Here is a 14,649-nt window from a genome sequence, read left to right as displayed (position 1 = left end):
CAACTATTGGGAGGCTGAGGTGGGAAGATTGCTTGAGCCCAGGAGATCAAGGCTGCAGTAAGCTATGATCGCGCCACTGCACTCCAGCCTGAATGACAGGCTGCCTCTCAAAAAAAAAGAAAAGGAAATCAGTTTTTGGTTAGGAAATGAGTGAATTCTTTTTTTTTTTTTTTTTTTGAGACGGAGTCTCGCTCTGTCGCCCAGGCTGGAGTGCAGTGGCCGGATCTCAGCTCACTGCAAGCTCCGCCTCCCGGGTTCACGCCATTCTCCTGCCTCAGCCTCCCGAGTAGCTGGGACTGCAGGCGCCCGCCACCTCGCCCGGCTAGTTTTTTGTATTTTTTAGTAGAGACGGGGTTTCACTGGGTTAGCCAGGATGGTCTCGATCTCCTGACCTCGTGATCCGCCCGTCTCGGCCTCCCAAAGTGCTGGGATTACAGGCTTGAGCCACCGCGCCCGGCCGGAAATGAGTGAATTCTTTAGGTTTCCAAATACCATATCCCAAAGTGGTGTACACTGCCTGGATATATACATCCAAGTAAGACTTGCTTGTGGTAATAGATGGCTTTGACTTTGCAGCCTCTTCTGGTAACTATGGATACATATGTTTAGGTAAAGTGATGTAAATGTTGGACCTGACTTTAGCATTAACTACGTGTTTTGGACCTTGATACAAAGGGGCTCTATACAGCTGAATCCCCCAATGCTGTAACAGCTGATTTGCAAACAACCACTACCAACATGCAATCCAGGACAAATGAGCTAAACCTACTTTAAGGTTGACAATGAGAGTTATAATCCCCTGATTATAAATCCCTTGTCAATGAAGCAGAGTATTTTTTACCCTCTCTTTTTTTGTTTGTTTGTTTTTTTGAGACGGAGTTTCACTCTTATCACCCAGGCTGGAGTGCAATGGTGTGATCTCGGCTCACTGCAACCTCCGCCTTCTGGGTTCAAGTGGTTCTCCTGCCTCAGCCTCTCAGGTAGCTGAAACTAGAGGCATGTGCCACCACGCCTGGCTAATTTTTGTATTTTTAGTAGGATGGGGGTTTCACCATGTTGGTCAGGCTGGTCTCAAACTCCTGACCTCAGGTGATCTTCAAGCCTCGGCCTCCCAAAGTACTGGTATTACAGACGTGAGCCACAGCGCCCGACCTATTTTTCACTCTTTTTAGCTAGATTTTGACAGGATTGTCCTATAGTCTTCCAATCTGGAATTTTGGGAGGCTTCATCATATGATGAAGGAAAGGGCCATATGCCAGGATCAGTAGTCCTGCAGGCTAAGTACAAACTCTAACCCAGTTTTTAGCATTCCTTGGCCATCTTTAGACTTAAGCTAAAATAAATAAATCCTTTCTCTTTCCAGTAGTCACTTTTTTGCAGTCTTCTTGCTGTCATCAAACAGTAGCTCAAAGCAAATTTGTCCTTAGCAGCATCTAAACAAAATTTATTCAGAAAGTTATCCCTGTATGTAAAAAGAGCTTTTCTTTTTCCTAAGGAGAACAGTTACATTCTCCAACTAAGTAGCTCTTCTTACGATTCTTTATTTTGTTGGTATGATATAGGAAGAGGAACCCGACACTAAGAAAACAGTTATCTTCAAAGCTGGCCGTTTCTCCTGGGAAGAGATATCTGCATGCTTGAAAAGTTTACTGATTTGTAGTATGAATAAGTCTAGACTGATTTATATCAAAGGCTGCAGCCAAGTGCTTTCTCTTGTCTTTTCCTAGGTGAACCTGGGATATGGATGATTTCTGCCGACAATATTCTACAGACAGACATTGTCACTGGAGTAGGAGTGGCCAGGAGTCCAGGGACTGCAATGATTTTTCATGACATCCCAGGAGTAGTGAAAACATATCGAGAGGTAAACATAACTGTATCAGAGTTTAAGAGACTATGGTGACTATTGCCACATATGAGGATATGCATAGAGAAAATACATCATAGGAAAGGAAATACACTCATAAAACAGATATGAAACCAGCCAGCAAACATTATTGGAACACAAAGCTAAACAGTGCTTAGGGTTCTTAACCAGCAGAATGACTACTTACGTTTTAAGAGATCACTGTGGGTACTGGTTGGCACTAGATAGTAGATGCCAGGGTAGAAAGACCATTTGGGAGTCTACTGCGGTAATCCAGGTGACATATGTTGGCAGATCAGGGTGGTGACAGAGGAGGTAGTAAGAAGTTGACCAGATTCTAGCTATATTTTATAGGTAGAGCCAATAGAGTTTCCTCACAGATTATATCTAGAACATAAGAAAATCCAGAATGATTCAGGTTTTTGGTTGAACAGCTGAAAGGACAGCATTACCGTCAACTGAAATGGGGAAGACTGTAGGTGGAAGAGTTTTGGAGGGAAAAACAGTCAGCTTTGGATATGTAAAATTGGATATGTCTCTTAAATGTCAACTGGATATGTTGAGGTAGCTGGATATAAAAGTCTGGGACTCTTTGGAATAGAGATATTTAAGCCCATTAGATCACCAAAAGAATGAGAGTAAAATAGAAAAAAGGCCAGGTGTGGTGGCTCACATCTGTAATCCCAGCACTTTGGGAGGCCAAAGCGGGAAGATAACCTGAGGTCAGGAGTTCGAGACCAGCCTGGCCAACATGGTGAAACCCTGTGTCTACTAAAAATACAAAAATTAGCCAGGCCTGGTGGCTCCCGCCTGTAGTCCCAGCTACTCAGGAGGCTGAGGCACGAGAATCTCTTGAACCTGGGAGGTGAAGGTTGCAGTGCGCTAACATCAAGCCTCTGCACTCCCGCCTGGGCAACAGAATGAGAGTCGGTCTCAAAAAAATATACATATATAGAAAAAAGATCTAAGTACTAAGTTCTGGGAGCACTTCAATCTTAAGAGTTCTGATTGCCTTTTGATTAGTGGCAAATGGAAAAAGAAAGAAACAAAAGGGAAAAAGGGAGCTCTGAGAGAAGAACCAATAAGAAAGACTTATAAGAAACAACCAGACTGGGCGCCATGGTTCGAGCCTGTGATCCCAGCACCTTGGGAGGCCAAGGCAGGCAGATCACAAGGTCAGAAGTTCGGGACCTGCCTGACCAACATGGTGAAACCCCATCTCTACTAAAAATGCAAAAATTAGCTGGGCATGGAGGCACACACCTGCAACCCCAGCTACTCAGGAGGCTGAGGTAGAAGAATCGCTTGAACCCAGGAGGCGGACGTTGCAGTGAGCCAAGATCACGCCACTGCACTCCAGCCGGGGCAACAGAGTGAGACTCCGTCTCAAAAAAAAAAAAAAATAGAAACAACCAGTGAAATGGGAGGAAAATCTAGAGATATGGGTATCCTGGAAGGCAAGTGAAGAAAGTATTTCAAGGAAAGAGGGAGTGATCAACCATCATTACTATTAATGGATTAAGCTGAAAATTGAGAAATGACTGATGGTTTTTGCAGTATGGAGACTGGTGCTAGTGACTTTGTTGAGTAGCTTCAGCAGTGACCTGAGCACTTTTTTTTTTTTTTTTGAGACAGAATCTTGCTCTGTCGCCCAGGCTGGAGTACATGGCTTAATCTTGGCTCACTACAACATCTGCCTCCCCAGTTCAAGCAATTCTCGTGCCTCAGCCTCCTGAATAGCTGGGATTACAGGCACGTGCCACTACCCCCGGCTAATTTTTGTATTTTTAGTAGAGACAGGGTTTCCCCATGTTGGCCAGGCTGGTCTCAAACTCCTGGCCTCATGTGATCTGCCTGCCTTGGCCTCCCAAATTGCTGAGATTATATGCATGAGTTGCCGCTGCACCCAGGCTTTTTTTTTTTTTTTTTTTTTTGAGATGGACTCTTGTCCTGTTGCCCAGGCTGGTATGCAGTGGTGTGATCTCAGCTCACTGTAACCTCTGCTTCCTGGGCTCAAGCTATCCTCCCACCACAGCCTCCCTAGTAACTGGGACTACAGGTACATGCCACCATGCCCAGCTAATTTTTTTGTTTTGTTTTGTTTTATATTTTTGGTAGAGATGGGGTTTCACCATGTTGCCCAGGCTGGTCTTGAACTCCTGAGCCCAAGTGATAGGCCTGCCTCGGCCTCCCAAAGTGCTGAGATTACAGGCATGAGCCACTGCGCCCAAACAGAGTGACATGAATGAATGTTTGATTGCAGAATTGGAGAAAAAGACTTGGAGACAGCACATATAGAAAGCTCTTTTAAGGAGTTGGGGTTAAGAGTTTGTTTTGTGGATTTTTTTTTTTAATAAGAGAAATAGTGAATTGGGAATGATTCAGTGGAAACGAAATTTGATCTAAGTCAGAGGATTGCTGGAGGGAGTAATATTCTTCAGTAGGTGAGATAGGTAAACAAGTAAAGGAATTTTTTTTAATTAAATATTTTCGGCTGGGCGAGGTGGCTCACGCCTGTAATCCCAGCACTTTGGGAGGCCAAGGTGGGCAGATCACGAGGTCAGTAGATCGAGACCATCCTGGCTAACACGGTGAAACCCCATCTCTACTAAAAATACAAAAAGTTAGCCGGGCGTAGTGGCAGGCGCCTGTAGTCCCAGCTACTCAGGAGGCTGAGGCAGGAGAATGGTGTGAACCCGGGAGGCGGAGCTTGTAGTGAGCCAAGATCGCACCACTGCACTCCAGCCTAGGCGACAGAGCGAGACTCTGACTCAAAAACAAACAAACAAAAATTTTCTATTCCCCTCTTAAATACATGTAATGTCTCCTTCCTCTTTGCCCAAAGCACGTCTTTGTTCCTCTTTTTTCATTCCTCAAACATGGTAGCTATAACTTTTTGTGTATCTACTATGGGCTTGGTGCTTCTCATCTTCTTTTTTTTTTTTTAAGAGATAGTGTCTCACTGTTGCCCAGGCTGCAGTACAATGATGCAATCATGGCTCACTGCAGCCTCAAACTCCTGGATTCAAGCCATCCTCCTGCCTCAGCCTCCAAAGTAGCAGGACCACAAGCGTGTGCCAGCATACCTGGCTAATTATATTTATTTTTTTGCAGAGACAGGTCCCCCTATGTTGTCCAGTCTGGTCTCAAACTCCTGGATTCAGGTGATCTTTCTGCCTCAGCCTCCCAAAGTGCTAGGATTATAGACATGAGCCACTGCGCCTGGCCATCTATTTTTTTTTTTTTTTTTTTTGAGACAGGGTCTTGCTCTGTTGCCCAGGCTGGAGTGCAGTGGTGTTATCTCGGATCACTGCAACCTCCACCTCCTAGGCTCAAGTGATCCTCCCACCTCAGTCTCCCAAGTAACTGGGACCACAGGCGCACACCACCACACTCAGCTACTTTTGGGGGGGGATGCGTGTGTGTGTTTGTGTTTTGAGACAGTCTCTGCCACCCAAGCTGGAATGCAGTGGCTGAATCTTGGCTCACTGCAACCTTCGCCTCCGGATTCAAGCAATTCTCCTACCTCAGACTCCCAAGTAGCAGGGATTACAGGCACCTGCCACCATACCCAGCTAATTTTTGTATTTTAGTAGAGACAGGGTTTCACCATGTTGGCCAGGCTTGTCTTGAACTCCTGACCTCAAGTGACCTGCCCACCTCAGCCTCCCAAAGTGCTGGGATTACAGGCATGAGCCACTGTGCCCAACCAATTTTTTGTATTTTTGGATAGATGGGGTTTCACCCTGTTGCCCAGGCTGGTCTCAAACTCCTGGACTCAAGTGTTCTATCTGCCTCAGCCTCCTAAAGTGCTGGGATTACAGGTGTGTACCACCACATCTAGCCCAGTCTTTTTTTTTTTTTTTTTTTTTTAACATCCAGTACAACTATCACTTTTAATCTTATCACTTTAACTCTGCAAAGTAAATATGAGGGGCATGGAGGGAGGGAGAGCATCAGGAAGAATAACTAATGGATGCTGGGCTTAATACCTGGGTGATAGGTTGATCTATGCAGCAAATCACCATGGCACACATTAACCTATGTAACAAACCTGCACATCCTGCACATGTAACCTGGAACTTAAAATAAAAGTTGAAAAAAAAAAAGTATTATCGGCCAGGCGCGGTGGCTCAAGCCTTTAATCCCAGCACTTTGGGAGGCCGAGACGGGCGAATCATGAGGTCAGGAGATCGAGACCATCCTGGCTAACACAGTGAAACCCCATCTCTACTAAAAAAAATACAAAAAACTAGCCGGGTGTGGTGGCGGGCGCCTGTAGTCCCAGCTACTTGGGAGGCTGAGGCAGGAGAATGGCATAAACCCGGGAGGCGGAGCTTGCAGTGAGCTGAGATCCGGCCACTGCACTCCAGCCTGGGCGACAGAGTGAGACTCCATCTCAAAAAAAAAAAAAAAAAAAAAAAAAGTATTATCCCAACTTTGTTTTATTTTATGTATTTATTTATTTTTATAACCGAATCTCACTCTGTTGCCCAGGCTGGAGTGCAATGGCACAATCTCTGGTCACTGCAATCTCCACCTTCCAGGTTCAAGCAATTCTCATGCCTCAGCCTCCCAAGTAACTGGGACTACAGGTATGAGCCACCACACCCAGCTAATTTTTGTATTTTTAGTAGAGACAGGGTTTTGCTATGTTGGCCAGGCTGGTGTCAAACTCCTGGCCTCAAATGAGCTGCCTGCCTCAGCCTCCCAAAGTGCTGGGATTACAGATGTGAGTCACTGCACCTGGCCCCAACTTTACAGATGAGTAAATTACTCAATATGTGTCCACATCGTATCTGGTACCTTTTTTTAAGGAGCTCATAGTCTAGTGGTGACATAAACAATTACATATATGACACAAATAATTACAAAAGGCAAGTAAAAGTACATGTTGTGTTTGAAGACTAATGAATAAATCAGGGTAACTTCAATACAAAATAAATAAGGGTAGAGAGGGAAAATTTGGATAACATCCAAAAAGAACTTGTATTATAAGCAGATAAGAGGTTCAAGGACAGAGGTAGCATGAAATGAGTACTAGAAAAAGAGACTGAGAAGGGATTAGGAACTAGAAAACCAAAGAGAAAGAGTGTCATAGAAGGCAAAGGAGGAAATGGTTGTGGTGTTAGATGCTACAGGGAAGTCAAAAGGTTACTCCTATTCTAATTTGTGTACTTTGTAGAATCCTCATTTAATTATTCACTAATTAGCAGATACTCATTGAAGCCTATTAAGTGTCAGGCATTGTGCTGGCCTCCAGAAATACAAATATGAAAAAGACAAAATTCCTTTCTTTTTTTTTTTTTTTTTTTTTTTGAGACGGAGTCTCGCTCTGTCGCCCAGGCTGGAGTGCAGTGGCGCGATCTCGGCTCACTGCAAGCTCTGCCTCCCAGGTTCAACGCCATTCTCCTGCCTCAGCCTCCTGAGTAGCTGGGACTACAGGTGCCTACCACCTCGCCTGGCTAGTTTTTTGTATTTTTAGTAGAGACGGGGTTTCACCGTGTTAGCCAAGATGGTCTTGATCTCCTGACCTCGTGATCCGCCCACCTTGGCCTCCCAAAGTGCTGGGATTACAGGCGTGAGCCACTGCGCCCGGCCGACAAAATTCCTTTCTTTATTAAACTATTAATGTAACTAATTTGGGTTTTAAGGTTCTTGAATTTTAAAAACCTGTGGTAATACTAAGGAGAATGCAGAGTATATTGCATTTAAATTTAAAATATTAAGGGCTGGGCATGGTGGCTCATACCTGTAATCCCAGCACTTTTAGAGGCCGAAGTCAGTGGATCACTTGAGGTCAGGAGTTTGAGACCAGCCTGGCCAACATGGTGAAATCCTGTTTCTACTAAAGATACAAAAAATCAGCCAGGCATGGTGGCACATGCCTATAATCCCAGCTACTTGGGAGGCTGAAGCAGGAGAACTGCTGGAACCCAGGAGGCAGAGGCTGCAGTGAGCTGAGATTGCACCAGTGCTCTGTAGCCTGGGTGACAGAGCAAGACTCCATCTCAAAAACAAACAAACAAACAAACAAAAGCAATATAAGGCAGAACACTACAAGTATTCTTGAGAAAAAAAAAATGTACTTTGAAGTTTCAGAAAAGATTGAGATTATATGCAACCAGAGAGAAAGAGAAAATGTCCTAAAGTTATAGTTGTTTTATGTTTGTGTGTGTGTGTGTGTTTGTTTGTTTGTTTTTTGAGATGGAGTCTCACTCTGTCACCCAGGCTGGAGTGCAATGGCAGAATCTCGGCTCACTGCAGACTCCACCTCCCGAGTTCAAGTGATTCTCCTGCCTCAGCCTCCCTAGAACATGCCTGGCTAATTTTTGTATTTTTAGTAGCGGCGGGATTTTGCCATGCTGGCCAGGCTGGTCTCAAATTCCTGACCTCAAGTGATCCACCCGCCTCAGCCTCCCAGAGTGCTGGGATTACAGGCATGAGCCACCACACCTGGCCTCAAAGGCATTTTAATAGGGAGTCATACAAAGGGAAGATATGTCTGAAGGAATAATTGGATCCAAGACTTCCTTCTGGAAAAAATGTTATTTTAGGGCTGAGCATGGTAGCTTATGCCTGTAATCTCAGCACTTTGGGAGGCCAAGGTGGAAGGATGGCTTGAGGCCAGGAGTTCGAGAACACCCAGGACAACATAGTGGGACCCTGTCTTTTTTTTTTTTTTTTTTTTTTGGAGTCTCGTTCTGTCGCCCAGGCTGGAGTGCAGTGGTGCCATCTCCACTCACTGCAAGCTCCGCCTCCTGGGTTCACGCCATTCTCCTGCCTCAGCCTCTGAGTAGCTGGGATTACAGGCACCTGCCACCAGGCCCGGCTAATTTTTTGTATTTTGTAGTAAAGACGGGGTTTCACCGTGTTAGCCAAGATGGTCTTGATCTACTGACCTCGTGATCCATTCACCTCGGCCTCCCAAAGTGCTGGGATTATAGACGTGAGCCACTGCGCCTGGCCAAGACCCCGTCGTTTTTTGGCTAGGCATGGTGACACATACCTGTAGTCCCAGCTTCTCTAGAGGCTGAGGCAGGAGGATTGCTTGAGCCTAGGAATTTGAGGCTTCAATCAGCCATGATCAGGCCATTGCACTCCAGCCTGGGTGACAGAGCAAGACCCTGACTCAAAAAAAACAAAAAAGTTATTTTGTTTTCAAAGGCAAACAGATTTTGTTGTTCTCAAATATGTGGTCATGAGATGGGCAATTTGTACTTGTGTGAAACAGATACTTTTGGTTAAATAAGTTATGAAGGGTGGATCTGGAAGGAATCAGATTCTCTAGGAACTTAGGTGCAGATTTTCCTTTGATTTGCTGACAGGTGGTGGTCAATGCATCATCAAGATTAATGCTCAGTTATGACCTCAAGACTTATCTCACCAATACCCTCAATTCAACTGTATTCGAGCTCTTCATCACCACTGGCAGAAATGGTGTCAATCTTAAAGGTCAGGAATCTCTTTATGGTTTCAGTGATTGTTCCTATCTTTCTCATTTTCCCTCAATTCATTTATCCCTTTGCATTAGTAATCCAGATTTTCTTTTTATTTCAAAACTGACTCCATCTTGACAAATAAATCGTAGAGCTCTATGAGATCTCAGAAATTATGACAAGACTAAGATTTTAAAATAGGCTCATCCTAGTCACTATTGTCTTTCTAGGTTTAAAAATACAAATTTTAGGCCGGGCATGGTAGCTTACACCTGTAATCCCAGCACTTTGGGAGGCTGAGGCAGGCAGATCACCTGAGGTCGGGAGTTCAAGACCAGCCTGACCAACATGGTGAAACCCCGTCTCTACTAAAAATACAAAAACTACCTGGGTGTGGTGGTGTGTGCCTATAATCCCAGCTACTTGGAGTCTGAGGCAAGAGAATCGCTTGAACCCAGGAAGCAGAGGTTAGAGTGAGCCAAGATCGCACCACCGGACTCCAGCCTGGGCAACAGAGTAAGACTCCATCTCAAAAAAAAAAAAAAATACTTAAGGTAATTTTAGGACTCTGGAGTGGTGGCTCAAGACTGTAATCCCAATTATTTAGGACGCTGTGGTGGGAGGATCGCTTGAGGCCAGGAGTTTGAGACCAGCCTGAGCAACAGAGCAAGACCCCATCTCTCAAAAAAAAAAAAATAGATGGCCAGGCGCGGTGGCTCACACCTGTAATACCAGCACTTTGGGAAGCTGAGGCAGGTGGATCACAAGGTCAGGAGTTCGAGACCAGCTTGGCTAAGATGGTGAAACTCCGTCTCTACTAAAAATACAAAAATTAGCCGGGTGCAGTGGTGGGTGCCTGTAATCCCAGCTACTCGGGAGGCTGAGGCAGGAGAATTGCTTGAACCCGGGAGACAGAGGTTGCAGTGAGCTGAGATCACGCCACTGCACCCTAGCCTGGGCGATAGAGCAAGACTCCATCTCAAAAAAAAAAAAAAAAGAGAGATAATTTTAATTCTATTTGCCTTTTGTTCTTCAAGCATTTAACATATTTTTTCAAATTAGCTATTTGATTTTATTATAAATACAAAGAAAGATAAATAAGTAAAGAATATTTTATCTTTTTTTTTTTTGAGACGGAGTCTCACTCTGTCGCCCAGGCTGGAGTGCAGTGGCCGGATCTCAGCTCGCTGCAAGCTCCGCCTCCCGGGTTTACCCCATTCTCCTGCCTCAGCCTCTCGAGTAGCTGGGACTACAGGCACCCGCCACCTCGCCCGGCTCGTTTTTTGTATTTCTTAGTAGAGACGGGATTTCACTGTGTTAGCCAGGATGGTCTCGATCTCCTGACCTCGTGATCCGCCCGTCTCAGCCTCCCAAAGTGGTGGGATTACAGGCTTGAGCCACCGCGCCCGGCCAGAATATTTTATCTTAAAAATTTCCCAGGTTCTTTCATAGATAAAAAAATACTAAATGTTTCTTTGTAACATATTCACCCACTGTTGTGCAAATTACGATTTTATAAACAGACTTTTTTTTTTTTTTTTTGAGATGGAGTCTTGCTCTGTCGCCCAGGCTGGAGTGCAGTGGTGTGATCTCGGCTCACCACAACATCCGCCTCCTGGGTTCAAGCAATTGTCCTGCCTCAGCCTCCTGAGTAGCGGGGACTACAGGCACATGCTACCATGCCCAGCTAACTTTTGTATTATTAGTAGAGGTGGGGGTTTCACCATGTCGGCCAGGCTGGTCTCGAACTCCTGACCCCAGGTGATCAGCCCGCCTCGGCCTCCCAAAGTGCTGGGATTACAAGCTTGAGCCACCACACCCAGCCAACAGACTGCCGTTTTATTCCCCAGAATCTTTCTAAAATCACTACTTATTTTATTGAGAAACCTCATGCATCAGTCCCTTTGATTTTGCTGAAGATTTTTCAAGAAGAATGCCACCCATTGCAGCTGACCCAATGATAACAACAGTCCACTTCTTGCTGTCTATATGATTGCTCTTAAGGCACCACTTGTGATGAAGTTCTAGGGGCTTGGGGCTTGAATTATATTGTAATTGTATTACAATATTGTATATGAAAAACAAATTATCCTAGACCTAAAAGCCACCTCCCAACTGTAGTGCTTTACTTTTATTTATTTATTTATCTATTTGAGATGGAGTTTCACTCTTGTTGCCCGGGCTGGAGTGCAATGGCACAATCTCAGCTCACCGCAACTTCCGCCTCCTGGGTTCAATTGATTCTCCTGCCTCAGCCTCCCAAGTAGCTGGGATTACAGGTGTGCACCACCACCCCCAGCTAATTTTGTATTTTTAGTAGAGATGAAGTTTCTCCATGTTGGTCAGGCTGGTCTCAAACTCCCGACCTTAGGTGATCCGCCTGCCTCGGCTTCTCAAAGTGCTGGGATTACAGGTGTGAGCCACCTCGCCCGGCCTATCTTTAATAGATTTCTAACTTCCCTGTAATCTTTTTTACTCCCACTGATGAATTCAAAAAAAACCTTTGAAAAAAGACACCACCTATGTATGATATTGATAATGGAAGCCCCACTGTAGTCATTCACAAATTAGAATGTGAAGGTCTCACACTATTCTTTCACCTTGATTGAAGCAGAGGTGGGCAAACCAGCCATAACTGACCCTCTTTCTTGCTTATGTTTTTTTATGATCCAAAATTGCTGCCGTATAATGGTCTCTTTTTACAAATTATTGTTAGTGACAAAGCTATTTACCTCTTTTCTGCTTTTCAGGATTCTGTACCCCAAACCAGGCCTTGGCCATTACAAAAGTACTTCTTCCAGCAACCCTCATGCTGTGCCATGTACAGTTCAGTAATACTTTGCTAGACATTCCAGCAAGTAAAGTCTTTCATGTCCATTCAGATTTCAGTATGGAGAAAGGTAGGTTACACCAGTTGACTCTGGTTTCCCCATTCTGTTTATCTATTTGTACAATTGTCCCATTCTTATTTGACTGCTTTTATATCTGTAGTTTCATCTGATATACAACTGTGGAATTTTTCTCAGGCAACACTTTTGTTCAACCCATTCAACTCTTTTTTTTTTTTTTTTTTTTTTTGAGACAGGGTCTTGCTGTGTTGCCTAAGGCTGGAGTGTAACAGTGTGATCATAGCTCACTGTAATCTTAAACTCCTAGTCTCAAGCAATCCCCCTGCCTCAGCCTCCTGAGTAGCTAGGACTACAGGCACATGTCATCATGCTTTTTTTTTTTTTAAGAGCGACATGATCTTCCTATATTGCCCAGGCTGGTCTCAAACTCCTGGCCTCAAGCAATCTCCTGCCTCAGCCTCCCAAAGTGCTGGAATTACAGGTGTTAAGCCCACTGCCCCCAGCCCTATTCAAATAATTTTTAACGCATGCCTCCTAGAATACCCTGTGCTTTTCTATTATAATTTACTATTTTCTTGTTAGTCCCCATTAACTCTGTGAGGCTCTGCATTGTGTCTCATTTATCTTTCATTCCCAGCATGTAGCACAGTGTTTGGATGTTTTGTTGAATTGAAAGATATTCCAAATTAAAGAATAGGATTAACAAGTGAAAAGTGGAAATAGGCATGATGTTAGGATGACTCTATGTAAATCAGCTTATCTAAAAATGAAAGGATTCATATCAAATGTAAGGTATAGGGCTGGGCGCAGTGGCTCACACCTGTAATCCCAGTACTTTGGGAGGCCAAGGCAGGCGGATCACCTGAGGTCAGGGCTTCGGAGACCAGCCTGGCCAACATGACGAAACCCCCATCTCTACAAAAAATACAAAAATTAGCCAGGCGTGATGGGAGGCACCTGTAATCCCAACTACTGGGGAGACTGAGGCAGGGAGAATTGCCTGAACCAGGAGATGGAAGTTGCAGTGAACCAAAATCACGCCACTGCACTCCAGACTGGGCAACAGAGCAAGACTACATCTCAAAAAAAAAAAAAAAAAGTAAAGTATAAATAAGGTAGTGCTTCATCATGAGAGAACCTCTAATGCTACATCAGGCAGTCTGAATGGTTTGGCTCATTAGCAACCACTGAAGGAAGGTTCATTCAGCAAACTGTTTATAATACCTGATAGCAGGAGAAGATGTGAAGTAATAAAGAAAAGTAAAGTAATTTTTGGTTTGTTTGTTTTTTTGTTTTGTTTTTGAGATGGAGCCTCACTCTGTCTCCCAGACTGGAGTGCAGTGGTACGATCTCAGCTCACTGCAACCTCGGCCTCCCGGTTACAAGCTATTCTCCTGCCTCAACCTCCTGAGTAGCTGGGATTACAGGCGCATGTCACCTGTAATCAGTATGATTGCCCAGATAATTTTTGTAGTTTTAGTAGAGATGGGGTTTCACAATGTTGGTCAGGCTGGTCTGGTCTCGAACTCCTGACCTCGTGATCCACCCGCCTCAGCATCCCAAAGTGTTGGGATTACAGGCGTGAGCCACCGCATCCAGCCATTTTTGTTTCTTTATTTTGCTTGTTTGTTTGTGTAGGGACAGGATCTCCCTATGTTGCTCAGGCTGGTCTCAAACTCCTAGCCTCAAGTGATCCACTTCGGCCTCCCAAAGTGCTGGGATTATAGGCATGAACCACCATGTCCAGCCTAAACCTTTTAACTTTTAGTGTTACCCTACCAGGTGATGAGTTACAGGATGGACACATATATGTTCATGACTTCAACTTATTGATGAAAAACTAAATCAGGCCAGGTGCAGTGGCTCACGCTCATAATCCCAGCCTTTTGGGAGGCCATGGCAGACAAATCACTTGAGGTCAGAAGTTTGAGACCAGCCTGGCCAACATGGTGAAACCCCATTTCTGCTAAAAATACAAAAATTAGCCAGGCATGGTGGCAGGCACCTGTAGTCCCAGCTACTCGGGAGGCTGAGGCAGGAGAATCACTTGAATCCAGGAGGCAGGGGTTTCAGTGAGCCGAGATTGTGCCACTGCACTCCAGCCTGGGCAACAGAGTGAGACTCCGTCTCAAAACTAAATAAATAAGGCCGGGCATGGTGGCTCACGCCTGTAATCCCAGCACTTTGGGAGGCCAAAGCTGGCGGATCATGAGGTCAGAAGATCGAGACCATCCTGGCTAACAAGGTGAAACCCCCCTCTCCACTAAAAAAATACAAAAAATTAGCCAGGCGTGGTGGCAGGTGCCTATAGTCCCAGCTACTCAGGAGGCTGAGGCAGGAGAATGGCGTGAACCCAGGAGGCAGAGCTTGCAGTGAGCCAAGATCACGCCACTGCACACCAGCCTGGGCGATAGATAAGACTCCGTCTCTCGATAGATAGATAGATAGATAGATAGATAGATAGATAGATAGATAGATAGATAGATAGATAGA

General features: G+C 44.9%; 1 protein-coding gene across 1 annotated transcript in view; it reads left to right on the top strand.

The window, feature by feature from the left end:
• The window catches only part of NUP210L (nucleoporin 210 like), a 157,353-nt gene that overhangs the window by 126,922 nt on the left and 15,782 nt on the right, over nucleotides 1–14,649 (top strand). Inside the window, exons 26-28 of the mRNA XM_026447362.2 lie at nucleotides 1,729–1,865; nucleotides 9,197–9,323; nucleotides 12,058–12,207. Of these exons, the coding sequence (XP_026303147.1) occupies nucleotides 1,729–1,865; nucleotides 9,197–9,323; nucleotides 12,058–12,207 (414 nt within the window). The remainder of the gene's footprint in view (nucleotides 1–1,728; nucleotides 1,866–9,196; nucleotides 9,324–12,057; nucleotides 12,208–14,649) is intronic.

The sequence above is a fragment of the Piliocolobus tephrosceles genome, chromosome 1 (genome assembly GCF_002776525.5).
Source record: "Piliocolobus tephrosceles isolate RC106 chromosome 1, ASM277652v3, whole genome shotgun sequence".
Lineage (NCBI taxonomy): Eukaryota > Metazoa > Chordata > Mammalia > Primates > Cercopithecidae > Piliocolobus > Piliocolobus tephrosceles.
Note: the sequence above shows the minus strand (reverse complement) of the source record. Positions and strands in the feature narration are given on the sequence as shown.